General features: G+C 55.1%; 2 protein-coding genes across 2 annotated transcripts in view; both read right to left on the reverse strand.

The window, feature by feature from the left end:
* Nucleotides 1–6,552: 6,552 nt before the first annotated feature.
* On the reverse strand, nt 6,553–10,398 carry EPHX3 (epoxide hydrolase 3). Its single transcript, XM_024561001.4, has 7 exons — nt 9,616–10,398; nt 9,286–9,371; nt 8,752–8,909; nt 8,536–8,664; nt 7,546–7,649; nt 7,308–7,444; nt 6,553–7,219 (listed from the first exon to the last, which is right to left on the reverse strand). The coding sequence occupies exons 1-7, from the start codon at nt 9,856–9,858 to the stop codon at nt 6,994–6,996; spliced, it is 1,083 nt and encodes a 360-aa protein (XP_024416769.1). The 5' UTR covers nt 9,859–10,398; the 3' UTR covers nt 6,553–6,993.
* A 2,712-nt stretch (nt 10,399–13,110) lies between these two features.
* The window catches only part of BRD4 (bromodomain containing 4), a 78,110-nt gene continuing 67,404 nt past the window's right edge, over nt 13,111–23,816 (reverse strand). Inside the window, 9 exon segments of the mRNA XM_053911936.1 lie at nt 13,111–14,654; nt 14,918–15,167; nt 15,245–15,450; nt 15,569–15,699; nt 15,813–16,193; nt 18,712–19,290; nt 19,868–20,060; nt 20,062–20,256; nt 20,389–20,441. Of these exon segments, the coding sequence (XP_053767911.1) occupies nt 14,586–14,654; nt 14,918–15,167; nt 15,245–15,450; nt 15,569–15,699; nt 15,813–16,193; nt 18,712–19,290; nt 19,868–20,060; nt 20,062–20,256; nt 20,389–20,441 (2,057 nt within the window). The 3' untranslated portion in view covers nt 13,111–14,585.

The raw sequence follows: 23,816 nt of genomic DNA on the forward strand, positions 1-23,816 counted from the left end.
TTCGGTCCTTCTTATGGCTAATATTCCACTGAATGGCTATACCACAATTTGCTTATTCATTCATCCACTAATACTTTGGATGATTTTTAAATACAGGAAGAGGAAGAAGTGAAGGAGGCAGAGAAGTACCATTGGACAGAAAGGAGAAGCATGAAAAGCAAAGGGTGAAAGTTGAATGACTGACCAGGACTGGAATCAGAGATGACCTCCTGACCCCATCTGGGAGGGGAGCTACCACCCACTCGGTGGGGGGTAGGTATATGCCCATCTTATGATGACTTGCTGGAGACTTCCAGTGGAAGAGCTGAGACTGGAACCCAAGTCTAAGTGACTCTAGGCCACATAAGGCATGAGGGGGAGGGGGTGAGATTGGGGATTGGGAAGAGAAAGAGACAAAAGTTGCATAAGAAGGGGCACAGTCCGCCTCACAAAGAGTGTGCTGAGTCACCAGGCCCCTGGGCCAGGCGAGGTGCAGCTTGAGTCCTTCCCATGCCTGTCACCCCAGGAGAAAACCTAAACCCTCGAGCCCTGTGGACCTTGGTCTGACCCTCTCTGGCAACTCCTACCCCTCATCATCAGACTGAGACAAACTTCATCTTCACCCAGAAGGCCACACAGTCCCCCCAGCCTTTGCCCTCTGCCTGGGGCATCCAGCTGGACAGAGGATCCTTTCGCTTCCTTCCCAAGCAGGAACTCACAGGAAATGTGTTCTCTTCGAAAATGCATTTTCTTCTAGTTATAAGGTACGCTCTACTATTTCCCACACATGCTGCCCCTTTGCCCATTCTGGTCCCTCTTTCTAGCATGACTTCCTCCCCACCCTCATTCCTGTACCTGGTGAACTCCTGTTCATTCTTCAAGGTTCCAGCTCTAGGAAGCCCTCTTCTCCTCCACCCCCAACTTCCCCCAGGCCAAGTTCCTCTGCCGCCTGCCTTGGGCTCCAGCTCAGCCTTGCCCACAAGGGGGTGGGGGTGTCTGTGTCCTGCTCTGTCTCCCCGCTAGACTGGAAGCTCTCTGGGGCCCTGGCAGCATCCAGCATGTGGTGGGCAGAGAGGGGGTGACGTGGGAGGGTTGAAAACTTAGAAAGTGGCTGAAGGAGTTGAATGCCTAGCCCAGAAGAGCCACCACAGAAGGCCCAGACCACCCTCTTCAGTACCATTCTGAGGGTCTGGGATCCAGAAAACAATCTGGGGGTTCATAGGGCAAAGACAGTGGGGGCTTCAGCAGTGGGGGTAACTCTACTCCTGACCTATCTGAGAAAGGATTTTCTGTTGGAATGAATGCTCTAGGAGATGCTGAGCTACCCATCCCAAGGAGCAACCAAGGAATTAGACACAAGTTTTGCTAGACAGGAAGTCCAGAGTCTGTTACTCTAGAGATACAGCAGCCCCTGGTCTGTGGCAGACAGAGACAGAGAGGGGCAGTAAAGATGAAAACATAAGCAGAGGATGGCATGGGGGAGTGGGGACAAAAGGAAGAAAGACACATGCACAGAGCTCCTACTCTGTCATTCCCTTTCTGAAGCCCCCGCCACTTCCAGCGGACCCACTCAGCAAGCAGACGGTGGAGTCCTGGTTCCAAGGTCCTGCTGCTGTCCTCCAGCCACTGTGACAGGACCAGCCCAAGGTGTCCTGATCCCTGGGGGACAGGACATTGAAGAGACTATTCCCACGGCCTTGCAGGGGCAGCTGCACAGTTCCCAACGTGTTGGGGGTAGGGGAGGCTTGACCCCTCCCCCTGCCCCTGCTGGCTGCCCTGGCTGGGGACTGCATTTCTCCTCAATGAGTCAGTCCCCAAGGACTGGTGACCTGGGGCCAGGCCAACACACAGCTGCTGGGTCCAGGCCTGCTGACCAGGAACCTGAGAACATGTCCTTAGCTTCTCTGCCTGGGACCACAGTCCTGCCTCCTGCATGGAAGTTGGGGGGCAGGTCTTGCTGCCCAGGCAGTGAGCTGTGAGAGCCCAACCAGGACCAGTTGGGGTGAGGGCTCCTGGGTGGGTCCTGGGCAAGAGGGGGGCGGCTGGAGACCAGGGACTGTAGGCTGCAGACCCAGCCAGGTCTCCTGGCCGCTGCCTTCCTAGGGCCCTCTCATGCTCAAACCCTTCATGGCTCCCCACTGCCCAGAGTGACAACCTTCCCACCTTCCCAGCTTTACTTCCTGTCCCAGCTGTCCCCGTCTTTGCATAGGCTGTGCCCATTGCTGCTAGCTCCCTTCTCATACGCAGAGGGCTCCTTCCACCCTCCAGCTCTTCTTCACTCAGTTATTCAACAAACATTTACTGAATTCCTATTTACTTGGTGTCAGGCCCTAATATGTATAGGTAGAGAGGACCAACACAGAGTGAGTTTTTGCCTTGATAAGGGAGACAGGCAAGAAACAAGACTGCAAACAAATAAAAACCATCAAGCGTGACATGAGAGAAAGAGATTTCAGTGTTGGAGGGGGGTGGTCTGATTTTGCTGATGAGGGGACCTCAGATCTGAGACCTGAGGGAAAAGCTAGTGAGGCAAACAGCCAGAGGAAAGGTGGTCCAGCCAGAGAGAACAGCATTCTCAAAGGCCCAAGGAGGAAGGGCAGGGTGGATGAGAGGAACAGTGAGGAGGCCAGGGTGCTGGGTGCAGAGTGAGCAAGGGGTGGGAGGTCAAGGACGGGGGCCAAGAACCCAAGGGGCTGAAAGGTCTGGGATTCTGTCCCAAGCACAGTAGAAGCCACTAGGGTTTTAGCCAAGGGATGCTGACCTGAGGTTGTAAAAGATCACTCTGGAAGTTCTACCACCTCTTCTCCCAAGGAGCCTTCTTGCAGCCAGACACGGTCTCCTCTGGCTCCCACGATCCCTTCCATCTCAGCTCCCACCCGGCCATGTGACTCTGCCTGGCTCCCACATGAGATTCTGAGTTCTGTGGGCATCTGTCTTGTTCATTGATGAATCTCCAATGTCTAGTATCAAGCCCAGTACACAGCAGGTGAAAAAATTGTCAGTTGACAAATGACTGTCTCGTACATCTTGGAGCAAACTATTACCCAGGAGCTGGAACCTGAATATGCCCAGCACCAGCTCTTGAGATATCCCCGTCTGGACACAGACACATCCAACCCCCATTAGATGAAGACTGGGTCAGAGGAAGGGCTGGAGGCTGAGGGGGCTTCCTGGAGGGGGAGAGGATGCAAGAGCTGAATGTGGAAGAAAGAATAGGGAGAAGGGAATTCACTTCAGTTGGAGCACCTACTGGCTCTGCAGCTCTGGACAGGGAACGAGGGGAGGCTACTCCCCCACCCCTTCTGGGGGCTGTGGTTTCCCTCCACTGGGTGGGACAGCCAGTGGATGTCTTGGCCTCACAGGCCCTGGGCTCAGACCACTTCAACCGTCCATGGCCAAGCCCTCACTCAGGACCTCATCTTCTGCCCATCTCTGAACCATGAGGCTCTGATGTCCCTTAACTTTCTCTTTGCCTCCCTGGCTCTTGAAACTTAATCTTTCTTCCTGCAGGTGTGGCACCTGCCCTCTCCACCATTCCTCTTGCTTTGGAGAAGGGGAGTACCTCTCCATGCCCTCTCCACCCTCGGGGTTTTTCATTCCCTCCTCCCTTGGCCATAGGGAGGAGGTCTCTTCCATGAGAAAGTTAAATTCACAGAGAATGCATGCTCATTTCTCATGCCTCACCCAGCTTCCAAGCTCCTGTCTCCATCACCAATCTCCCCCTACCTCCCCCCGTCACTGGCTTCATCTTCCCCATTTACCACTCCACTCTATGCCCTGAGAGGTTGACCTCTCCAAGCTGTATCAATGGCAGCCTTGTCCTCTGACTTCCAGGTGGGTCTGGCCAATAGGAGGTACTGGCAGAAGAAGCCAGAAGAGAATGGGATATTAATCCTCCTTGTGGGTCACTTCAGTTGACTGTGTCCTTTCACTAAAGGCTCTGTCCACACACATCTCTCCCTGGGCTCTGCTAACCTTCCTTCCTCTCCGCCAGCCTGGGGAACCCAGAGATGGTAATGGCTCTTGCCCCATTGGTTTCCCCAAATCCCTCCCAGTGTGTCTGGTCCCTGTAGCAAACCTGACTCAAGTCACCCCATCTGAATGTGCCAGTTATTTCCTCCAGGCTCCCCAATGGGGTCCCCACTCTTCCCTCCCAGTCCCTGCTTAACTGCATGCAGAGCATCCATGGCCTCTGTCCTCAGCTCCCTCTAGGGTTTCCCCCCTCAGATCTGCATGGCTCAGTCCTCTCAGTCTTTCAGTGCTTTTTCACTAGCAGCTATGCCCTTCCTCCTTGAATCCCCTTCTCCGTTGCTGGGACAGCATGCTTGCCTGCTTCCTCTCTTCCTTCTGTGGTCTCTCTCCTGCCTGTCCCTTAGATATTGGGGTCACCTAGGGCTTAGTCTCCAGTCTTGTTCCCCACTCTGTTCTGGGGAGACTTCATCCTCTCACCCAGCTTCAGTGCCCTTCTGCCCCACTGGGCCGTCTGTCTTTAACCCATTAGTTGCTACTAGGTCCCTGCCCCAGGCGTCCAAGCCCCAAGTAATATTTTAGACACACAGATCTGTCCAGGACCCACCCCTGCTGGCCCCCATCACGCTGGGACCAAGCTCCTGACCTGCTGTTGGAAGTTCTTTGCAATCGCATGTCTTCCCATCCCAAACTTTGCTCCTGGTGTCACGGAAATGCCACATCATCAGTGCATGGGAGCACATACTTGCAGGGTTCAGCTCCAAGACCACCTCCTCCAGGCAGCTTTTCCTCCCCTCCCCCTAGGTAGGTACTCGTCCCCATTTCCTCAATTCGCTCGGGCTTGATAACACGGGGCTGAGTGTCTTTGCCCGGCTTTGTCCCCACCCCTCCCCTGTTGAGGGACTAGCGGCTTAGAGCTGATGGTAGAAATAGTTGAATGAATGAAAGCATGAATAAGTGAATAATGGAAGGGGAGGCGGGAGCTCTGAGCTGGGAAAGGGAGAGGCCGAGCTTAGCTGAACCCAGGGCCCAGCGGCCACACTCCAAGCCTTCAGGGTCTCCGCTCGCGTTCCAGCCCCTTGGCTGGAAGATGCGCCAGGACTGGCTGAGGCTGGGAGGAGAGGGCATCGGCTGAGCCGAGAGTCGCTACTGGCTCATTCTTCAGGACTCTGCCCAATCAACGCGATCGCTTTCCTACCCCCGCCCCTGCTTCCCTGCGGCAGCAGCAGTGGTGGAAGATGGCGCCTCCTTGTTACCCTGGCAACCGTCCGTGGACACGTCGCTCTGGCAACTGCCCGAGGCCTCCAGTCAGCCTTCTCCAGGGCCCCTCTGGTCACCCAGGCAACTGCTACCCGTTCCGGTCAACCATCAGCCCTTCCCCTGTCACTCTGGCAACCGTCGCCCGAACCTCCGCCCCCTTGACACGTCGTCCTACTCTTGCCTTCGAGCCTGCTCTCCCTGGACCTCCGCCCCATGCTCCTCCCGCCCATCGCTGGGCCCTCAGCGGGGCACTGCTCCAACCCTGGCCGAGGGTCCCAGCTCCGGTCACCGCCTCGTGCTGGGGCTGCGAGTCCTGCTCGCACTCTTGCGTGGGACGGTCCAGCCACCACAGGGAGCTTTTCAAAATGCAAGCCATGTCCCTCTCCTGCTGAACCCCGCCCCCCTTGAAAACTGAGTCCAAACTCCTAGGTCTGGATGCCTTTTCCCTTGCTCTGCGGCAGCAGCCACACATCTCGTTGTTACTCCAGTAGCCCAAGCTTATTCCAGCTTCCCACCTTCCAATTTATTGCTCCCCACTCCTGAAAATCGTGCCCCCCAGCGAGGACGTCTCTCCCAAAGCCCGCCTCACACAGGTCTGATGCCTCTCCTGCTAACCCCAGAGTCAGGCTGTGTCCTTGTTCACACTATCCTGTGTGCCTAGAACAGTGCCTGACACATGATGAGTGACAGGATATACTGGGGACAAGGGTGGGCGGAAGGGGTGACCAGCAGGCAGGCCCAGCCTGGAGATGAGAATGTATGTGCGAGGTCTGCTGGGTCCCCGGGGAGATTCACCATGCTACAAGTCATGACACTGTCCCCAGAGGTCAGGCAAAGGTTAGGGAGATAGAAGTTCATGCTGTGACTTGTCTGGGGCTGAGTAGTCCACCCTTGACTTGTGCCATCCTAATTGGGAGTTTGGGAGCCTTGGGCCCCCAGAAATTATCAACAGAAACTGGTGAATTTGGAGATGATTCCAGGAGCTGAAGAAGTAGGCCTCAGACCTCAGATGGCCATTTGGAGAGCTGGTCCTTCCCTGTGCCCCAGAATTTCACATAAGCTAAGTAGGCCCAGAGCTGTTTTCCCATGGATGTGAGACTAGATCCCAGGCTGGTATGAGAGAACTTGATCTTTCAAGGCCTGGAGTCATGACTGGGTGATTATGGGAGGGCGCTGCCCAGGGCCTGGCTGGAGAGGGGTCTGGACACCCACCTGCCTGTCCAGGTGGGTCCTCCCTTGGAGAGGTGGTCAGAAGCCAGGCAGGAGGCCCCCTACACTAGGAACACCCTCAGAAGCACTGTCTAACTTTTTATGCTGATGCCCTTGAAAGATTGCTGGTGTGACTGAGGAACTGAATTTTTTATTATATTAATTTTAATTAACTTGCAATTAAATGAAAGTAGCCAGATGTGACTACCAGTACTGTATTGTACAAAGCAGCATTTAGCTGAACCCAGACTGGAGGTAGAAGCCAGGGACAGGAAGGTCAGGGTTTATGGTTTAGGAGGCACTGATTTCAGCGAGAAAACTGGGGCCCCAGGGAAGGGAGAGAGATCACTCAGCATCTAGCTCCACGGAGTAGAGGCATCCCTGGTTTCCTGGGGTCAAAGTGCTTGCTCAAACGTGCACACTCAGGTTTGTGTGTGGGCTGGTGTGCCCCAGGGCACCTAGAGATGCACTAGTGAGTGATTTAGGAGTTCCACACTTATGCACGATCCAAGAGACCACCCGGGTATGTACACTGTGTATACTCCCAGGTGCACACAGGCCAGTGAATGAGGGCTACTAGTGCAGCAGATCTTGCAAGAAGGCCCACATGTACTGGTGCATTTCCTCAGGGTGGCTCTGTGGGATCCAGTGCCCCGCGCCTCGCAGGATGTGGGCCTCCAGCCGGCCAGGCACAAAGCGGTTGCTGATGGCCTCCACCAGCCCCTGCTCCAAGTAGGTATCTTTCTCCCCCCACAGCAGCAGAGTGGGTGTGGCCAGCTCCTGGGGCTCCACAGGGAAGTTCCTATGCCAACACAGACAGGGAGAAGAAAGGCTGCCCCCACCTCCTTCCCCACCAACTCTCCTGAGCTTCTGCCTGGGTCTGGTCTTACCTTATGAGGTTTCGGTAGTAATTGAGGGGCCCAGTGAGGCCACTGGGCTGTGAGAAGTCATAAAGGAAGGCCTCAAGCTCATTGGGACTCAAGTGTGGGATGCCACTCTTGTGGTGGGTGAGGGTGGTCTTCAGGATCTGGGAACACGGCAGAACTCTGGCTTCAGTGCTCAACCTATCCCAGTTCCAACCAACCACCCTCCATTCCCTCCCAAACCCAAGCCTTCATCCCTTTTCACCTGGAAGTCAGACATTGACAGCAACTTCTCGGGCAGCCAGGGAAGCTGGAACAGGAACATGTAGTTGGAACAGAAGAGTTGGCTAATGTGGCGCATTGAGTATGCTAGGGGGAGGGGAATGCAGACATGAAGCCTGGCCTAGGGTGGCTCCACACCCCTGCACCACTATACACACTCTAGTCAGGGACACAGGTGTGCCAACGCTCAGGCATGCAGCTGCTGCCTACCTGAGCCTATGAAGACACCCGAAGACTCCCTTCACCCTGACACCAGCTTCCCTCCAAATGAGCAGTCACTATACCCACAGAATGGAGGCATCTCCCTCTGCAGCTCCTGGGAGCACCCCACAGCCACTGGTGTGCTTCCCTTGCCCAGTCCTGCTTCATTCAACAAACAGTTATTGAGCACCTACGGTGTGCCAGGCCCTGTTCTAGACATTGGAGACAGAGCAGTGAACAGGATAGACAAAACTCCCTTGCCCCCAGGAGTGACAGTCTAGAGATGGAGACAGGCAAGAAACAATGAGAGAGAGAGGCAGCGAGAGAGAGAGAGGGGAGAGAGGATACAGTTGTAACTACAATAATGCTAGAAATTAAAATCAGGTGATGTGATGAACACTGGGTAGCCAGAGATGGCATCTCATGCTATTTTAATTGTTTAGCTACCTGTGTCTTCACTGCTAGAAGAAAGCCATGTAACCTCTCTCAGTTTCCCCACTGGACCATGGGGATAATAACACTTTCATAAGCTTAGGAGGCTTGTGTAGGTTACTGTATGAGGCTCCTTGTCAGAGAAATTGTTACCTGTAAGTGCTCAAAAAATGTGAGTTACTGCTGAATGTATTGTCATTGATTGTAGACTGGAAGTGCCACAGGGGAAGGGACCCCGCTCCCCGCCCCTGGAGTGTTGACTGGTGGACTGATAAGTGTAGACACAAACACATGCCCCTTCGGACGGACACATTCCAGCGTCCTGGACTCCCTGACATACCCTGGTACACCGACAAGGGGGGACCACTGACCACCACCATCCGCTCCACTAGGGATGGGTAGTAGATGGAGAAATTCCAGGCTATGACTGCACCCCAGTCATGGGCCACAAGGATGCACTTGAAGTAACCTAGGGGATCAGAGGAACTGGAGTAAGTATGATACCTCGTGAGTCAGGGGTGGGGGAGTCAGGGGTGAGTCAGGGGCATGTCCCCACCCAGGCCCAAGATGATATCCTGGATGTCCGCAGTCAGCAGGTCAATATTGTAACAGCCCACATCCCTGGGTGCATCAGAGGAGCCATATCCACGCAGGTCTACAGCCGCCACGTGGAAGTGGCTCTGGAACTCCCGGAGCTGGTAGCGCCAGGAAAACCTGTTAAGCAGGCAGAAGAGGGAGGGAGGTTGAGTCAGGGACCCCAAGCTGTACCTCCGCCCTAACCCAGCAGGGGCCTTTAGTGACCCCACATTCCTGCTCTGGACTTCTAAGAAAGGAGGTTGGGGAACCCCAGGCCCAGGGCGAGGTTATTACGCCCTGGATTCCAGGGAGTGTTAACATAGATTCCTCTTTGTCTCATCCCTTAGGGACTCTGGTCCCTAGGTCCTCGAATGGACCTCTGTCCCAAAGCACGCCGTCTGGGCCCAATATCTTTGTGCTCCCAGTCTACCCAGCCTTGGTCCCTCCTCCGGGGTAGTCCGAGCTCCATCTGCCACCAGTCCTGTGCACCCAGGCCCCTGGGCCTCAGACATACCAGTTCTCAGGGAAGCCGTGCAGAAACAGCATGAGGGGCCCGTTGCCACGCCCAGCAGAGACGTAGTGCAGGCGCAGGCCCGAGCTCTGGAAGAGGCAGAGTGTGAGATCTAGGGAACCTCTCTTCCCTGGGAAACCACTCTTCCTTAGGCTAGAAACTCTCCTTCCTAAATCGACCCTCCTCGCCCCCCCGCCCCCCCCAACCCAATCCTGGGCCTTGTGATGACTTAGATTTGGATTCAATATTTTGCGCTTAGCTGGCTACCACGCCCCAGTCCCGCCTCCCAGGCTGCAGTACCCTCGCAACCCTGACGGCATCCCGCGCACTCACCTTGAGGGTCAGGAAGCTGTGCTTGCCTAATGCTGGGTCACTCAAGCAGGCGGGTGGAGTGCGCCTGCGGCGCCCGCAGCAGCCCCGCCGGGGTCGGCACAGCACGTGCGTGAGCGCGATGCAGCCGTAGATGGCAGCTGCCGCCAGCGCCGCGAAGAATACCAGGCTCCACAAGAAGGCACGCAGCAGCTTCAGGGAGAGGCGCGACGGCGCCAGCAGCGCTGTCACCACCAGCTCGGGCATTTCACCGCGTTCGGGAATGACCGTGCTGACGTCGGGGGTCTCCGCCAGGGGAGCAGGCCGCAGAGGCGAGGCGGGGTCCGGGCTGTGGAGCCCACCGCCTTTAGCCTTAAGTTCCTCCGTGCCGTCGGGGCTTGCTGAACGTGCGGAGAGAAGGTCGGGAGGCTAAAGCCGAAACCGCCACCGCACACGACTTACCTTAGTGCCAGGTAAACACCTGGGCTCTACGGCCACAGACACCCAGGCTAGGGTGCAGGGGTGGGGCCTGAGAGGACCAGACTTTGGAGGGTGGGGAGGAGCCTTGGGGCGAGGGCGAAGGGAACTGGAACAGAGGGCGGGGCTTAAGAGGGCGTGGCCTAGTAAGACTCTCGCAGCAGGTGGTTGGCAGTCTAAACTCTTGAGGAAGATTGGGGTCCTGCACTATTGCACTAACAGGAAAGAGGGGGCCTCCTGGGTGAAACGGGAGGAGCGTGGAGCGAACGGGCGGGGCACTGAAGGAACCGTAAGGGTAGGCCCAACCTGGCCCAGAAGCGTTGAATGGCTTGGGGGTCGTGGTCTATGATAGTGGACGGCAGCGGGGGAGGGGGGGGTGGTAAGACGGAGCTCAGAGAAGACTGGGTCCAACGTTGAGAGGAAAAGGCCTGAATGAGGGCTGGGCCAATGAGGTGAGGGGGTGGTGCCAGGCCCCAATATGGCGGGTCAGGCGGGCCCGGAAATGGGAGGATGAGCCAGGCTGGGTTACAGCTGAGATAAGGATGGCGGCATGGGAAATTGCCACGGCCAGAAGAGGCTTCGGTAGTCCCGGCCGTCGCCTCCCGGGAGCTGCTCGTCCTAGAGCGCACAACCATCCCTTCAGCTTGCCTCCAAGTAACAGCGCCTTCACCCAGCCCTGGTCCTACAGAGAGTCCTGTAGCCTCCACCCCGCGCTAGCCTCTAATTGGTCCAGCGGGACCCCCGGCCCGCCCCTGCACAACTGTGATTGGACTGCGGCAATCATTTTGATGTGCAGGCAACAAGTCCCATCGGAGAGCGAATCCTTAAGTGTTGAGGTTCGCATTCCACTGATGACAGCCTTTGGTGGCGGATGCTCTGACTCGTCGCAGAACCGGACCAATTGAGTCACTGGGACTGTGGCCGAAAGAGGAAGCAGGGGCAAGCCGGACGGGAGGCTTCTTAAACCTCTGTTTTGTAACCTTTCCCCAGGATCCTGTATATTTCAGGGTCATTCATTTAACCCTTGTAACAACCCTATTACGTGAAGGTGCTATTATCACATCAGTGCATTACAGACCATGAACCTGCAATTCGAGGATTAAGTCATTTGCCTAAAGCCATACAGCTGGCTAAATAGCAATCAAGGATCTTGAAAAATGCAGCAATCTTGGGCTCCACCTCTCCTGCCTGGTGGCAGCCATTGGGACGCTTTTAGCTTTCTGCTGGCATCCTAGGTATCTAAATGTGCTTATGTGCCTATTTCTCAATTAGCAATTTGGGATATTATCCAATGACGTGGTCATGTCACCACCACTGGACATGCTGTTTCCATCCGTAGTTCTCCTATTGGATCATCCACTTGAAACACTTTGTCATCTCCCACCTTCCCTTCCACCTTTCACTATTAAGCTTACCTTTGTATTGTCAACACGAAACATTATACTGCTCTGGGACCATAATTAAATCTGTGGGTTGGTACTTAAAGGGGAATAGTGGTTTATATGGTTTGGCCTCAGTAAACAATGCACTCAGTCAAGTGGCCATATATGATTACATTGCTTGTATTGTATGTTAGTTCTCCTTGCTTTCTTCTTGTACTTTCTTTTCTTGCATGATTATCCTGTGTCATAGCCTTTCAAAGTCTTTCACACTTTCCATAAAATCAATTCTCTGGACACTTGACAATCCTGGTATCCCTCCGAGTCTTCTAATCTGGCTGCACGGTGGTAACGTCTGGGGACATCCTTTCTTCCTATGCTACACAACACTGACTCACATTCCCACCCTCAGCCCCCCCCTCTACCCTCCAACAAAAAGTAGTCACAGGATGATAATTATTATATTCAGTACAAATGTTTATTTTTGCAATGAGAACTGCACAAAAAAAAACCTTTAGTATATAAGTGAAAAGTCTACGAATTCCCTTCTACAAATGTCTAAAGTGTTTAATACAAGTCTCAGATTCACTGACATAATTATTGGCCAAGCGATCCGTGCATACAGTACAGTGGGGGCTTGTACACACCTCTCACTCTTGTATAGGACTAAGATTTCTAGTACTGTGGGAGGGATTGGGAAATGGCCAGAGAAATTAAATAGACCCAAGTTCTAATTACAACCCAGTTAAGAGAAACACCTATGAGGGAGGTGTGGAGAGGGCCATGGCAGAGTTCACTCTTCAGGAGGAAGGTGCAGACAAAACATTTCTCCAGCTAAACAGTCGGACCTGGCCTGGGGAAGTTTTGGAACAAAAACAAGGGTAGGGGATGAGATGGAAGAAACCCCAAAGAACCAAAATATAAGTCATACTTGATCGAGCACAGTGGTTTACAGAGACGTGCCCGAGGGGTGGGAGCAGGGGCTCTGAGGGGGGTGGTGGTGGTGGTAGAGGGGCTCTGGCTGGATGCCCAAACTGTACCCTCACTGGGAGGTCTGGGAGATCCCATACACAACACACTGTGTCTTTCTAGTTAAAATAGGGGGTTATGGGTTAACAAACAGTGCTAGAAATGTTTGAATTAGTTTGTGTCTCTGCATACATATAAATGATATACTTTCATCTTACATCCTAGGAGCTGCTCCAGGGGATTGAGCTTGCCTTGTGGGCACACAGGCAGGGTGGCCACCTGGTGGGCTCTCTCTGGCAGGAATGTGTGTGTGCATGTGAAAGAGGATCCTAGTTGGGAGGATGTACACTTATCTAAGAATATCTGGTTAGCCCTGAGCTTAAATGAAAGGAGATAGAGGCAGGAAAGGTTGGAGAGTAGTCGAAGTCCCCTTGGTGAGTGGGGGACAAGGATGAAGGAAGGTGAAGAATACTGTTTGGAATCTGGCCAGGTTCTGCTGGAGCATGTCACCTGCCCAAGGGGTAAGACTGGGTACCTGGGCTCCCATTCAGCTTGAGATGGCAGGGACAGACCACAGGAGATGGGCCAGGTGGCCCCTTGTGGGAGTTCTTATACAGACATGGCCCGGGATCCAGACTCCTGGGCCTAGCCTAAACAACAGGTGGTTCAAAGAAATGTCAGGGAGACGTCAGCATTAAAAAAGAGAGATGTGTTTATTCCATGATCAGTACAGACCAAATGCATATTCACCATATGAAAGTCAAACCAGTCACTGACTCGAGTTTGGCCAACACTGAGGCACCAGCGTTGTGGTGGAGAGTGGGTTCTCATGGCACGCGTAACCTCACCAAGGGCTCCAATTATAAAAAAAAAAAAAAAAAAAAAAAAAATGGGGCAAGTGGCAGCTGACTGGGTGGGCAGGCACTAGGCTGGAACCCACTGCCTCAGTCTGTGGCCCTGGGCACCCGCCTTGTACCCTGGCCCACCCTTTTCTTTTCTGGTAAAAAACTCAAAACAGATTTGACGTTAAAAAACAAGCCAACAAGTGGGGTTCGGAAGGGAAAAGAAAACACAGCTTTCTGGTTTTACAATTAAAAATAGACTAATAAAGTTTGGAACTGAGTAAAATATAGGCAGTTTTTTTTTTGTTTTGTTTTTGTGTGTGTGAGTTTTTGAGTTTTTTTACACCACGTTGGTGGGGTCACCAACAAACTTCAAACAAAGATATGCCAACTATGTTTCACTATATAGTACAGCCACGGTCACACACTACCCACAACGCGGTGGCAGCTGCTGCCCAGTGAGGAGAGGATCACACCATTTTGTAGTAAGCAGTGCCATTATGTTTGGAGGAGAAGAGAGAATTAAAAATAAAATAGAATCCAACAACAACAAAAAATATATATATATAGAAAAAAAAACAAAAAACAAAAAACAAACCCAGAAACACAGGTGGGAAGGAACTGACTTTGGTTGGTGGCCTCACTCACCAGGCAAGGCCGGCCCACACGCGTGACAGTCACCTCGCTCTGGATTGCCATGGACACACACACACCTCCACGGCACTATTCCCTTTTGCACAAGCAAACACTTACAGAGAGCGGCTCTCGATTAAAGGCTTGTGGGGGGAGGGTAGGGATGGGATCTGTTCAAGGCAAAGTCAGTGCCAGCAAGGGGGTGGGCCGGTGCCCTCTTCTGCCTCCATCTTGCTTGGGCCTGCCTGGTCTCCTGGGGGCAGGCAGCTGAGGCTGGGGTGTGGGGAAGGACTCCCGGCAGGCAGGACGTCATGAACGTCACGTTCTTGGGGACAGAAAACCAGTCATGGTGGGGGCAGCGACGATGTCCTGTGTATACTGTGTAGACATTTGGCGGAGAGTAGGGCCTCTGCCCACACGCGGGGACGCGGACTTGGGTCTGGCCGGCACTTGCTCATGGTGAGACGTGCTCTGAGCTGATGTCCTGTGCATTTGGCAGGACGTCCGGCCGGCTGTAAGGCAGACGGGCTCTGCAGTCCTCAGCTGCCTGTCAGGCCCGCCCCGGCATAGCATGCACGAGGGCCAGGCCCGGAAACAGGCCCTGGCTGCTGCTACCGCCCCTGCTGCTGCCCCTAACACTATGGAGAGTCAACTTTTTGCAAGAAAATCAAAGTCAGAAGTCACCTAGGTGCTCTCAGAAAAGATTTTCTTCAAATATTGACAATAGGTCACTCTGGAAATTCATGTCAATGGTAGCTGCCATCTGGAGGGAAGAGGAGGGAGGGAGTTAGGGAGTGAGAGGACATGTGCCCTCCCCACCCCTCAGTATCAACGCTCCCTCAGAACCCACCCTCTGGAACCTCAGGGCCCTGAGCACAACAGGTGTGGACAAGTAGGTGCCCTGCTCCCAGCATCCAGCTGATGGTCTACCCACCCGCCCCACTTCTCAGAGTGATGCCTCTGCCCCTTGCTGGGCCCAGCAAGGTTCTCATTCCCAGCTCCTCCAGGGCTGGACCCCTGCCTCACCGCTTCCCGGCGCCTTCGCTCCTGCTCCCGCTTTCGGGCCAGCTCCCGCTGCTGGTCCAGCATGGACTGAGGCTGGGAGCTCTGGGATTGGGGGGCGGCGGCAGCTGCGGCCACTGCAGCTGCCTGTTGCTGCTGTTGCTGCTGCTGCTGCTGCTGCTCCTGCCTCTGCTGTTGCTGCTGTTCCTGGCGCCGGCGTGCCTCCTCGTGGACTCGCCGGGCCTGTTCCAGTGCATCCTCATCCTCTCGGCTCCTAAGGAGAACAGGGTTTCAGGTCAGCGTGGGGCCCAGGGCACCTCAGGAGCTCCCGCCCACACAGCCAGTGCCCACCGCATGCGCTCCTGCCGCAACCGCTCCTTCTCCTTCTCGGCATGCTCGGCCTGCGCCTTCAGGGCCTTCTCACGTTCCTCTTTCTCACGGGCGGCACGGCGGAACTGCTCAAAGCTGTCACTCGATGACTTGGCTGTGGAGGATGGGGTGGTGGGGTGCTTCTGCACCAGGCTAGCCCAGGAGCCCATGTTCTTGATTTTGAGGTCCTAAAAAGGAGAGGTAAGGCAAGAGACCACTTGGTGGGCGAGGGGCCCTGCTGCTATGTGGACGCCTTCCAGGCATCGGGGTGGGGGATAAGGTGCACTGTGGGTCCATGGAGCCTACCTTTTTAGGTGCAACCGGTGTCTTCGGCTCCTGTTTCTGTTTGTCCTTTTCGGAAGCCCCTGGTGGGGGTGCGTTTTGCTCAGGGGGCCGAATCACAGGCCTCCCGACATCCACAGGCTTCATCTCGGGCCCTGAAACACAAACAGCCTGTGGGCCTGGGTCCCCCACCTGAGCAAGCACAGCGGGCTGGCTGGCCCATAGAAGCTCATGTTCAGCCCTGGCTGGGAGTGGACAGGACACTCACGCTGGGGCAGGTGGACGGGGGCCTTGATGCTCTCCGGGTGCTTGGGGGGCTCCGGCCGCAGCGAGGGGCTGAAGGGCTCGCTGCGGATGATGGGTGAGTGGATCTTCTCCTCCTTCACCACCACCAGGGGCTGGGGCTGGGACTGGACCACGGAGGCCGCGCGCAGCTCCTGGGACAGCACAGGCACGGCGGCCGGTGAGGTGGGCAGGCAGCCTTGGCCTTGGCCCGTGCCTGGCCCTGAGGGCCGAGGCCCAGCCCTGCTCTTTACCTGCTTCTTCGGCTGGACGCTTTGCTGGGGTGGTGATTGATGGGTCAGGCTCTGGAACTGTTGCATCTGGGGGGAATGTATCATAAGCGGGGAGGGAGCTTCACGGAGGTGACCTAAGAAAAGGGACAAGGAGCATGTCAGACGTACTGGTGTGGAGGTCATTAGCCCTGGACCTAGCCTGGCCCCCCAACCCAAGGGAGCCCCACCATGGGAGCCTTGCCACATGGGGCCTGTGGACCCACTCAGGCCCAGAGCTCAGTGTGGAGCAGGGCTTTGTGGAGTCATGTGTTCAGTCCTGGGGTTTGAAACCTGTGTGTCAGAATCATCAGAAAGTTTTGAGAGGTGCAAAACTTGATACATTTGGTCCCAGGTAGGGTCTAAGCCTCAGTACTTTTTAAAAGCTCACTGAACAGTTCCATGGCAATGCCTAGATTAAATGCAAGGAACACCAATAACCTCACAGAGCTGGCAGCCTGGCTCCTGGCTATCCCTGTGTGACTCCGTCTGCCTGCCTAGACAGCTGCTTCGGGTCTAAGGCTAGCCTTGAACTGGCTGGCACCACAGCAAGGTTAGGAGAAAGGTCCTGGGCTTGTCGTTTTCACAGGAAATGGGCCAGCCCACCCATCTTTAACCAGTGGGTGAGGAGACCCAGGCAGCCACAGGGTACGAGCACAGAGCGCAGGGCAGGAGCCAGGAAAGGCCCCACTCAGAAAGGCGTGGCCAGGCAGTGAAGCCTGACACCTCAGCCTCATTGGTGAGAAAATAGCCCTAGGTCACAGTAGACCAGCCCCTCAAGACTGGGTAGCTAGAAAAGACATCAAGTCCTGCCCTCAACTCTTCCATCTACTCTAGCAAGGGGACACCCTCCTGTTTGAACCCATGACACATCCTGGCCAGCTCTACCACGGGACAAGCCACACTGCCCACAAAAGAAAGTCACCTCTGTGCTCCTAGTCCTACCTCATGCCTTATACTGAACCATCTAACCTAAGCTCTGCGTGTGGGACCTGTCAATGACCTGTCTCCGTCTGTCAGCATAGACACCCTTGGGCACTTCACGGGCCTCTGGGCAGAGATGCTCATTTTAGTGAGCCTGCTGACCACAACTGATTCTCCTGCTCTCTCTGGAGCCAGAAAAGCTGTTCAGAGATGACATGGTGGCAAGGACCAGCCTGTCCCTATGCCTCCCCCACCGCGCCCCGCCCCGCCCCAGCTCTATGTGGCTGGTTCTGCTGGCCTAAGTGCTGGGTGGCCCTGTGCAAAGCCTGCTAGCCAGCCAGCTGTAGGCACACGACTGTGACAGCCTCCAGCCTGGGTGGCTCCCGTGGGAACATCTGCTAAGGTTGTCAGGGGTGATGGCAGGCTCTGAAGCCTATGATCTGTAGGAATTGCTTGCCTGCCGGTGGCTTCCTCCTCCAGCACTTAAGAGAAACGCAGTGGCAGTGCCTAAAAGCTGGCCCAGTGCCCAGGGATCCTGCTGAGATCCTTGGGACTCCAATGACTTGGCCTTTGACCCAAAACCCTAGCTGGGCTCCAATCTACATTGTTCCCCATGACAACCCCTGGTTAAGGGAGCTCAAGGGTAACTGGACCCAAGAGACCAGAAGGGACCTATCTCATCCCCACTGCTGGCTCTTCTGAAGGTATCTCATCACCTATCACTGCTCACCACAGGAAGCCTGACCTTGCTTAAGGGTGGAAACAGACACAGCCGCATGGCTGCCCGGACTGGCACCAGGCTTTCCCAGGGAGGAAAGCGCCAGCTGTTCTTGGCGCCTGGCAGCTTTTGCTGGGTTTAGAAGCCTTGTGCAGCCTTGTTGTTCAGTTTGTGAGAGCACCACTGCAACCCCAAGCCAGGCTGTCAGTTTGCACTGCCAAGTCCAGAGACCTCAACTCTGAGCCCTACACGTCACTACATCATGAGGCACTGAAGCCACATTTCCACATCAGGCCAACCAGGATGTTTTGTTTACAGACACGTAGATAACAAATGCCCAAGAAATACAACAGGGCATGGCCTGATCAATGCTGTGGAGGGAAATAGGGCAGCCTAGACCAAGCAGCAGGAATGGAAATGGTTCCGGGGGAAGGGGGGAGGCACACCACCCTTGAGCTTTAGCCCAATTCTCTCCTACACGGCCCTTCCTGGCTCCACCAGATAGGTCTCATGACATCAAGAGCAGAGCACCTGTTCCTACAAGTTCTCAAACAACCCTTATTGTCCAGACCTGCCCCTGGCTCTTCCTGGAACCCAATCTCCACCCTATTTGTTAAACTAGCTCCTGCTCATCCTCTGGCCACCTCTTCCAGGAAGCCTGCTCCAAGCCCTGGAGATTGACTAGGTGCCTCCCCAGGTTCCAGCTTCCCTATCTAGCAGGAATCAAAATGCACTTGTAACATTTTTAACTGAGTTCCAGAAGAAGAGTCGGGGGGGGGGGGGGGCCTTATTCTTGGTCATCTTGGCTTGCAACCAAGATACATCCAATAAAGATGTTGCAAGAAGTACCTACCTCCCATCAGCCAACCTGTCCCACCTCAGCCTGAAGCAGAGCTGACCTGACTGGTTGCTCAAGGACGAACACTGGACCCAGGACCAGCCTCCCTGGAGCCCCGGAGTGGGGAGCCACTTACTGGTTGAGTAGGGGTCCGACTTGTGGTGCCTGGGTGAAGGGTGATGCTGGATGACTTGCTGAGGCTTGGCGGGCTGTGGTGGGGGTGGCTGCTGGCTGGGAGGTGGGTGGGGGGGCTGTGGGCCTGGGGGTGGCGGGGGCTGCTGGATATGCGTAGGGAATTGCATGGGTTGCATGTGCACAGGCCGGGGGGGCGGCTGGTGCTGGGGCTGGGTCTGAGGGGGTGGTGGAGGTGGTGGTGGCTGCTGTAGCTGCTGCTGCACAGAGGGGTGAGGTGGGGGTGGCAAGGGGGGTGGGGGCTGGGACTGCACCTTCACAGAAGGGAGTAGAGGTGTGGGGGGTTGCACCTTCTGTAGCTGCTGCAGGTAGAGCTGCATCTGCATGGAGGTGAGGGGTGGGTTAGGCGGCTCTTCTTCCTCCTGCAGCAGCACTTGGGGTGGCTGGGCCATGGGGGGCTGCGGGAGAAGGGGTGGCTGGGCCAGAGCAGGTGACACAGCAGGGGGGCGAGCAGGCTTGGGGGGTAGGGCGGCGGCTCGGTTGCTGGGCCTCGATGGCTGCTGGGGCAGCGCGTTGTGCAAAGCTAGGACACAAGAGTGGTGCAGTGAGGCTCCTGCAGGCCCCAGCATGGCCTTTCTACTCCACCCTGGCTTCCCATCCATCTCCTATTAGCACTCTCCCTACCCTCCTCAACGCCTTACTACCTCCAGAATGAAAATCATTGCCAGGAAGGTCCACGTGATCGGACGGACCCTCACCAGCATTGTCCTGCTGGGTGCCCTGCGCCTCCTCACCTCCCTTCCTCCCACTGTCGCATCTTCACATTCCCCCTTCAAGTTTTAGAAGCGGCCACGTTCTGAACGCCTCTACCTGACTTTCCTGTCTGGGATGAGTGTGTGTCCCCCACCCTGACTGGGAGCTGCATAGGAGTCATATCTTTTTTCATTTGACAATGCCTGACCCAGCACAACTATCTATCTCCTGTAGCAAAGCACTACCCCTCTGCAAAGGCTGCCCTGGGGTGTAGTGCTGACATCCCCTCAGAGACAACTGAAGCTCAGATGGGCTCTGAAGTATGCCCAGAGTGCCCAGTCACACAGCAGTGAGACCAGGGCAGGAAGGGGCCTCCCTGAATCTGGTTGGGTATGGCCACAGCTCACCTGGAGGAGAGACCACTGAGTGCTGGTTGAGATGAGGCGGAGTGCTGTGCTCAGGTGGCTGGGGGAGGTGAGGGGGCAGCTCAGGCTGCGGCAGGTGCAGGATGGGTTGGGTGAAGTGGCCGATGGGGTCGAAGACACTGCCTGGTAGCTGAGGCTCCAGGACAGGCACCTGGGCAGCGATGAAAGGCGGGGGGCGAGGACTTCATCGTGGGGGCAGCCTGCTGTGGCATGGAGGGTGGGGGTGGTGGGGGAAGCTGCTGCTGCTGCTGCTGCTGCTGCTGCTGCTGCTGCGGAGGTGGGGGTGGCAGGGGCTGCTGGGGAGGTGGTGGGGGCTGCTGGGGCCCAGGGCCCGGGGCCTGCTGCAGCTGCTGGTGGTGGTGATGATGGTGCTGCAGACAGACACACACACAGGCTGATGTCAGGCAGGCAGAAACCCTCAGGCCAGCTCCAGGGTTCCCCCAGGGCCCACAAAGGTGGGTGGCCACCACTCCCCTGAGGCAGATATCCCCGAGATCACATACCTTCTTCTGCTCTCTCCCGGGGTGCCCCTTCTTTTTTGACTTCGGAGCCATCTCTGTAGAGGAAAAGAGAAGCTAGTGAGGTCTGGGTGAGAAGACTGAGCAGCCTTGGATGCAGAACCATGAAAGACCATGTGAGTTCAGGAGAAGGGATGGTGACAGCCAGACATGGTGGCTGCATTCTGTCTGGTATGAGAGTCTGTCCTGGGAAAGAGACAATGTGGAGCATCACATACCCATTTGCCACTTTTCTTAGCTGGGACTACACCTGAAAAGCATCCTTGCCCAGCTCCTCACTCCTGGTGCCTTAAAAGGATTAGACATCTGGGGCACCAGAGGGCTGAGCTATGGAGACCTCCTTGCCCAATGTCACCCCCTACTTTCTGGTGAGGGGCCACCAAGGCAAGCTGAGTGTCTGCACCCCAACCTGCTCTGTCTTGGAACAACCGTGGTGTTCAAAATGATATCCATTTTAAAGATGAGCAAAGTGAGGCTCCGAAGTAAAGGGACTTGCCCTAGGTCACACAGCTGGCTCCAGTGGCATTTCCCTCTAAGGTGCACTCCTTCCCATCCCCCCAGGGAGAGCAAATATATAGAGTTGTGTGAGAGAGACAGTGGCACCGGCTTGGACCAAGGTCTGGCCAGAGAACCATGGGACAGGTGAGAAGAGTGCTGACATGTGGAAAGGTCACAGTGTGAGCGCTTTAAGGAAGGGAGACAAAGAGGCAGACCAAGCAGCAAGTCTCCCCAGGACTACCAAGAGCGAACAGGGAGATGCTCAACACCATTGCCAGCTTCTCCTTCCTCTCAGGAGAGTGGCCTCGAGAGCAGCTCAGTATCGGGACACAATAGACATGCTGCAGGGAGAAGACAGTACGTGCCCTGGCTCCTCAGAAGCTGACAGCTTGTTGCTGCCTCTGTGTGGACATATCTGTGAGGTGTGCAAGAGCCAGCATGCTCCCTTATCCTCACTCCAAAGAACTTGCCAGCTGGATACCCCTTGCCTAACTCCACTGGTATGCAAACCTGAGAGGGAAAGAGGCCCGGCTGGTGCCCACAGGCTAGGAAATGATGAAGGTGTCAACCTCCAGGAGAGAAGTGAAACCCACAGTGCCTTTTGGACTGTTGTCACCTTTGCCCGGCATCTCCTGAGCTCCTTTGCCAGGGTGCTGGCTCTTGCTGCTGGGATCAGAAGACACAGGATCTGCCCAAAGCAGGGCTACCTCCGCTCACAGCTGCTTCACGAAGGGCCATGCTAAGGTACTGTGAGATGCATGGCATGGCTTCAGAGTGCCACGTGCCACCCAAAAGGATATGGGATCTGGTGCCCTGCAAGAGCTCACCACTCCATGCAAGAGACAAGACAGCAACACAGACCTCAGCAGCTAGACACTTGTCCTCATACAAATGGCAGCAACTGGGAAACATGGGACCTGAGAGTCGTAGGCCCAGGTACACTAGAAATTCCAGGAATCAGGGATCAGGATTCTGGATCACAGTAGGAAACCTGGGGGGAAGGACACTATTGTGGGTGAGACATACAAAGGGGACAGTTTAGGGGGCTTGCAGGACCAAGGCCACATGGTCTGGCAGCTCCATGGCAGGGGATGAGGGGAAAAATTGTACTGAAGATGCTGGAAGCCCAGAACCAAAGGGCCCTGTGTGTGCTGGGGGGAAAGCTCTATGCTGAGACATCACTAAGGAAACACAAGAGACATGGGTGTTCCGGCCAGGATCCTCTCCCAGCCATCGATTCCATTAACAGAAATGGCAGGTCCAGGGAGGCTGGGGGCAGCTGCTCATACACTGGGCATGCTTTTGGGCAGGTCTCTGGAGAGGGGCCACAGGGTAAATGACCAGAAGACACTGTGTCATGGAGAGAGGGAGGATTGGGAAGGTTTGGGGCAGCCTGTCCTCTTGTGGATTTGAGGGAGCACTAGTTTTTCCCACCATACAGAAGGACAGTGGCTGAGTCCTCATTAACTCCCCTTAGGTTCTGAGCTGAGGTGCTCACAGGAGAATTTGTGGGGACAAAGTGCAATGGGGCACTGGGGGTTCCAGGGGACAAATCTCAGCTGCCTTGGAAAGGTCACTGGAGTATCCCAGGGCTCCGGGGCAGTGCCAGTGCAAAGGATACCCCCAGGACAAGAGGACTAGAAGGACCGGTGGTGGGAACCAAAGGTGCTGGAGCCTGTTTGGGAGAACATATCTGGCTCATGTGGCCTGAGTCTCATGTTGGAGTGACTGGAAGGAAGACAAGACAGAAGTACACGGCTCACAACGCACCAGCCCCAAGACACCCCCACATAAAACTCTCTAAAAAGGGTTCCATGAAGATGGCCTCAAAGACTGTGAGATCTTTATTCCATGAAAATCTTCAACTCAACACAAATGTCGTCTTTACATAGGATGGTAATTGTACAAAGAATTAAAAAGTTTTTGTAAAATCTGATTAAAACACTGATTCCTCCCCCCACCCCCCCCCAAATCAAGGGACAGAGACAGGATGGAGGGTAAGGGCAGGAAATAGGTGTGGAGCCCCTAAACTGAACTAGGGAATCTTGGTGCCAGTGGACAATTGGGCCTCCTATCCCTCAGCAACTCCTCAGGCCCCAAAGCCTGCTGGTGAGTTGAGGCCCAGCTGGCACCTTCTACTTTCCAAGCACAGGGGTCTGTAATAAGGAGTGGGCATTGCCCTCTGTTGTGTTCCTGAGGCACTGAGCACATGTGACAGGATCCAGTCTAAAGATCAAATTCTCTGCCAGGTGAAAACCCACAGGCAAGAAGGACAGGATCCGGGAACAGTGGGGGTGCAAAAACCCTGTAGTTTGCGGCTACGGCCTATGTACAAGTGTGTGTGAAGGGGTGAGGCAGCACACAAGCCAACACTATGGGAATCCAAGCTGCCATTTGTTCCAAGTAGGCAGAATATTCCCAGAAAGACAATGCTAGCTGCTTCACAACTGTCCTTTGGGAATCTCTGGGCATGAAGCCCCCTGGCCTCAGCTAGGCTGAGCTGTGCTGGCAACGCATCAGGCACAGGCCAAAGGGCAACTCAAAATAGTCTGTTTGGCAAATGGAGCTTGAGTGGAAGCCAACTGGTCAGAGGACCAGAGAGCAGCCTGGGACTCTGAGCATCACAGCAGGACCCTAAAGGCTGGGGTGTGGTTGTATAGGGCTGGAGCTAGAACCCAAGGCCAAGGCCAGACTGAGGCAGTTACAGCTGCTTGGGCCTGCTGATGGTGAACTGCACCTCCTCAAGTCTGCTTCCAGTTCCAGGAGGCTGGTTCCAAGATGCCAGCAAGTGGCCAAGCCTTGACATAGGTACAAACTACACTTAACAACAACAACAAAAAAGGCAAAAGGTTCCCTTAAAGGCAGATATTGTTCCTTAGAGGACTTTTCACATCAGGCAGTTTTCTGCTGAGATG

The sequence above is a fragment of the Desmodus rotundus genome, chromosome 9, assembly GCF_022682495.2.
Source record: "Desmodus rotundus isolate HL8 chromosome 9, HLdesRot8A.1, whole genome shotgun sequence".
Classification (NCBI taxonomy): Eukaryota; Metazoa; Chordata; class Mammalia; order Chiroptera; family Phyllostomidae; genus Desmodus; species Desmodus rotundus.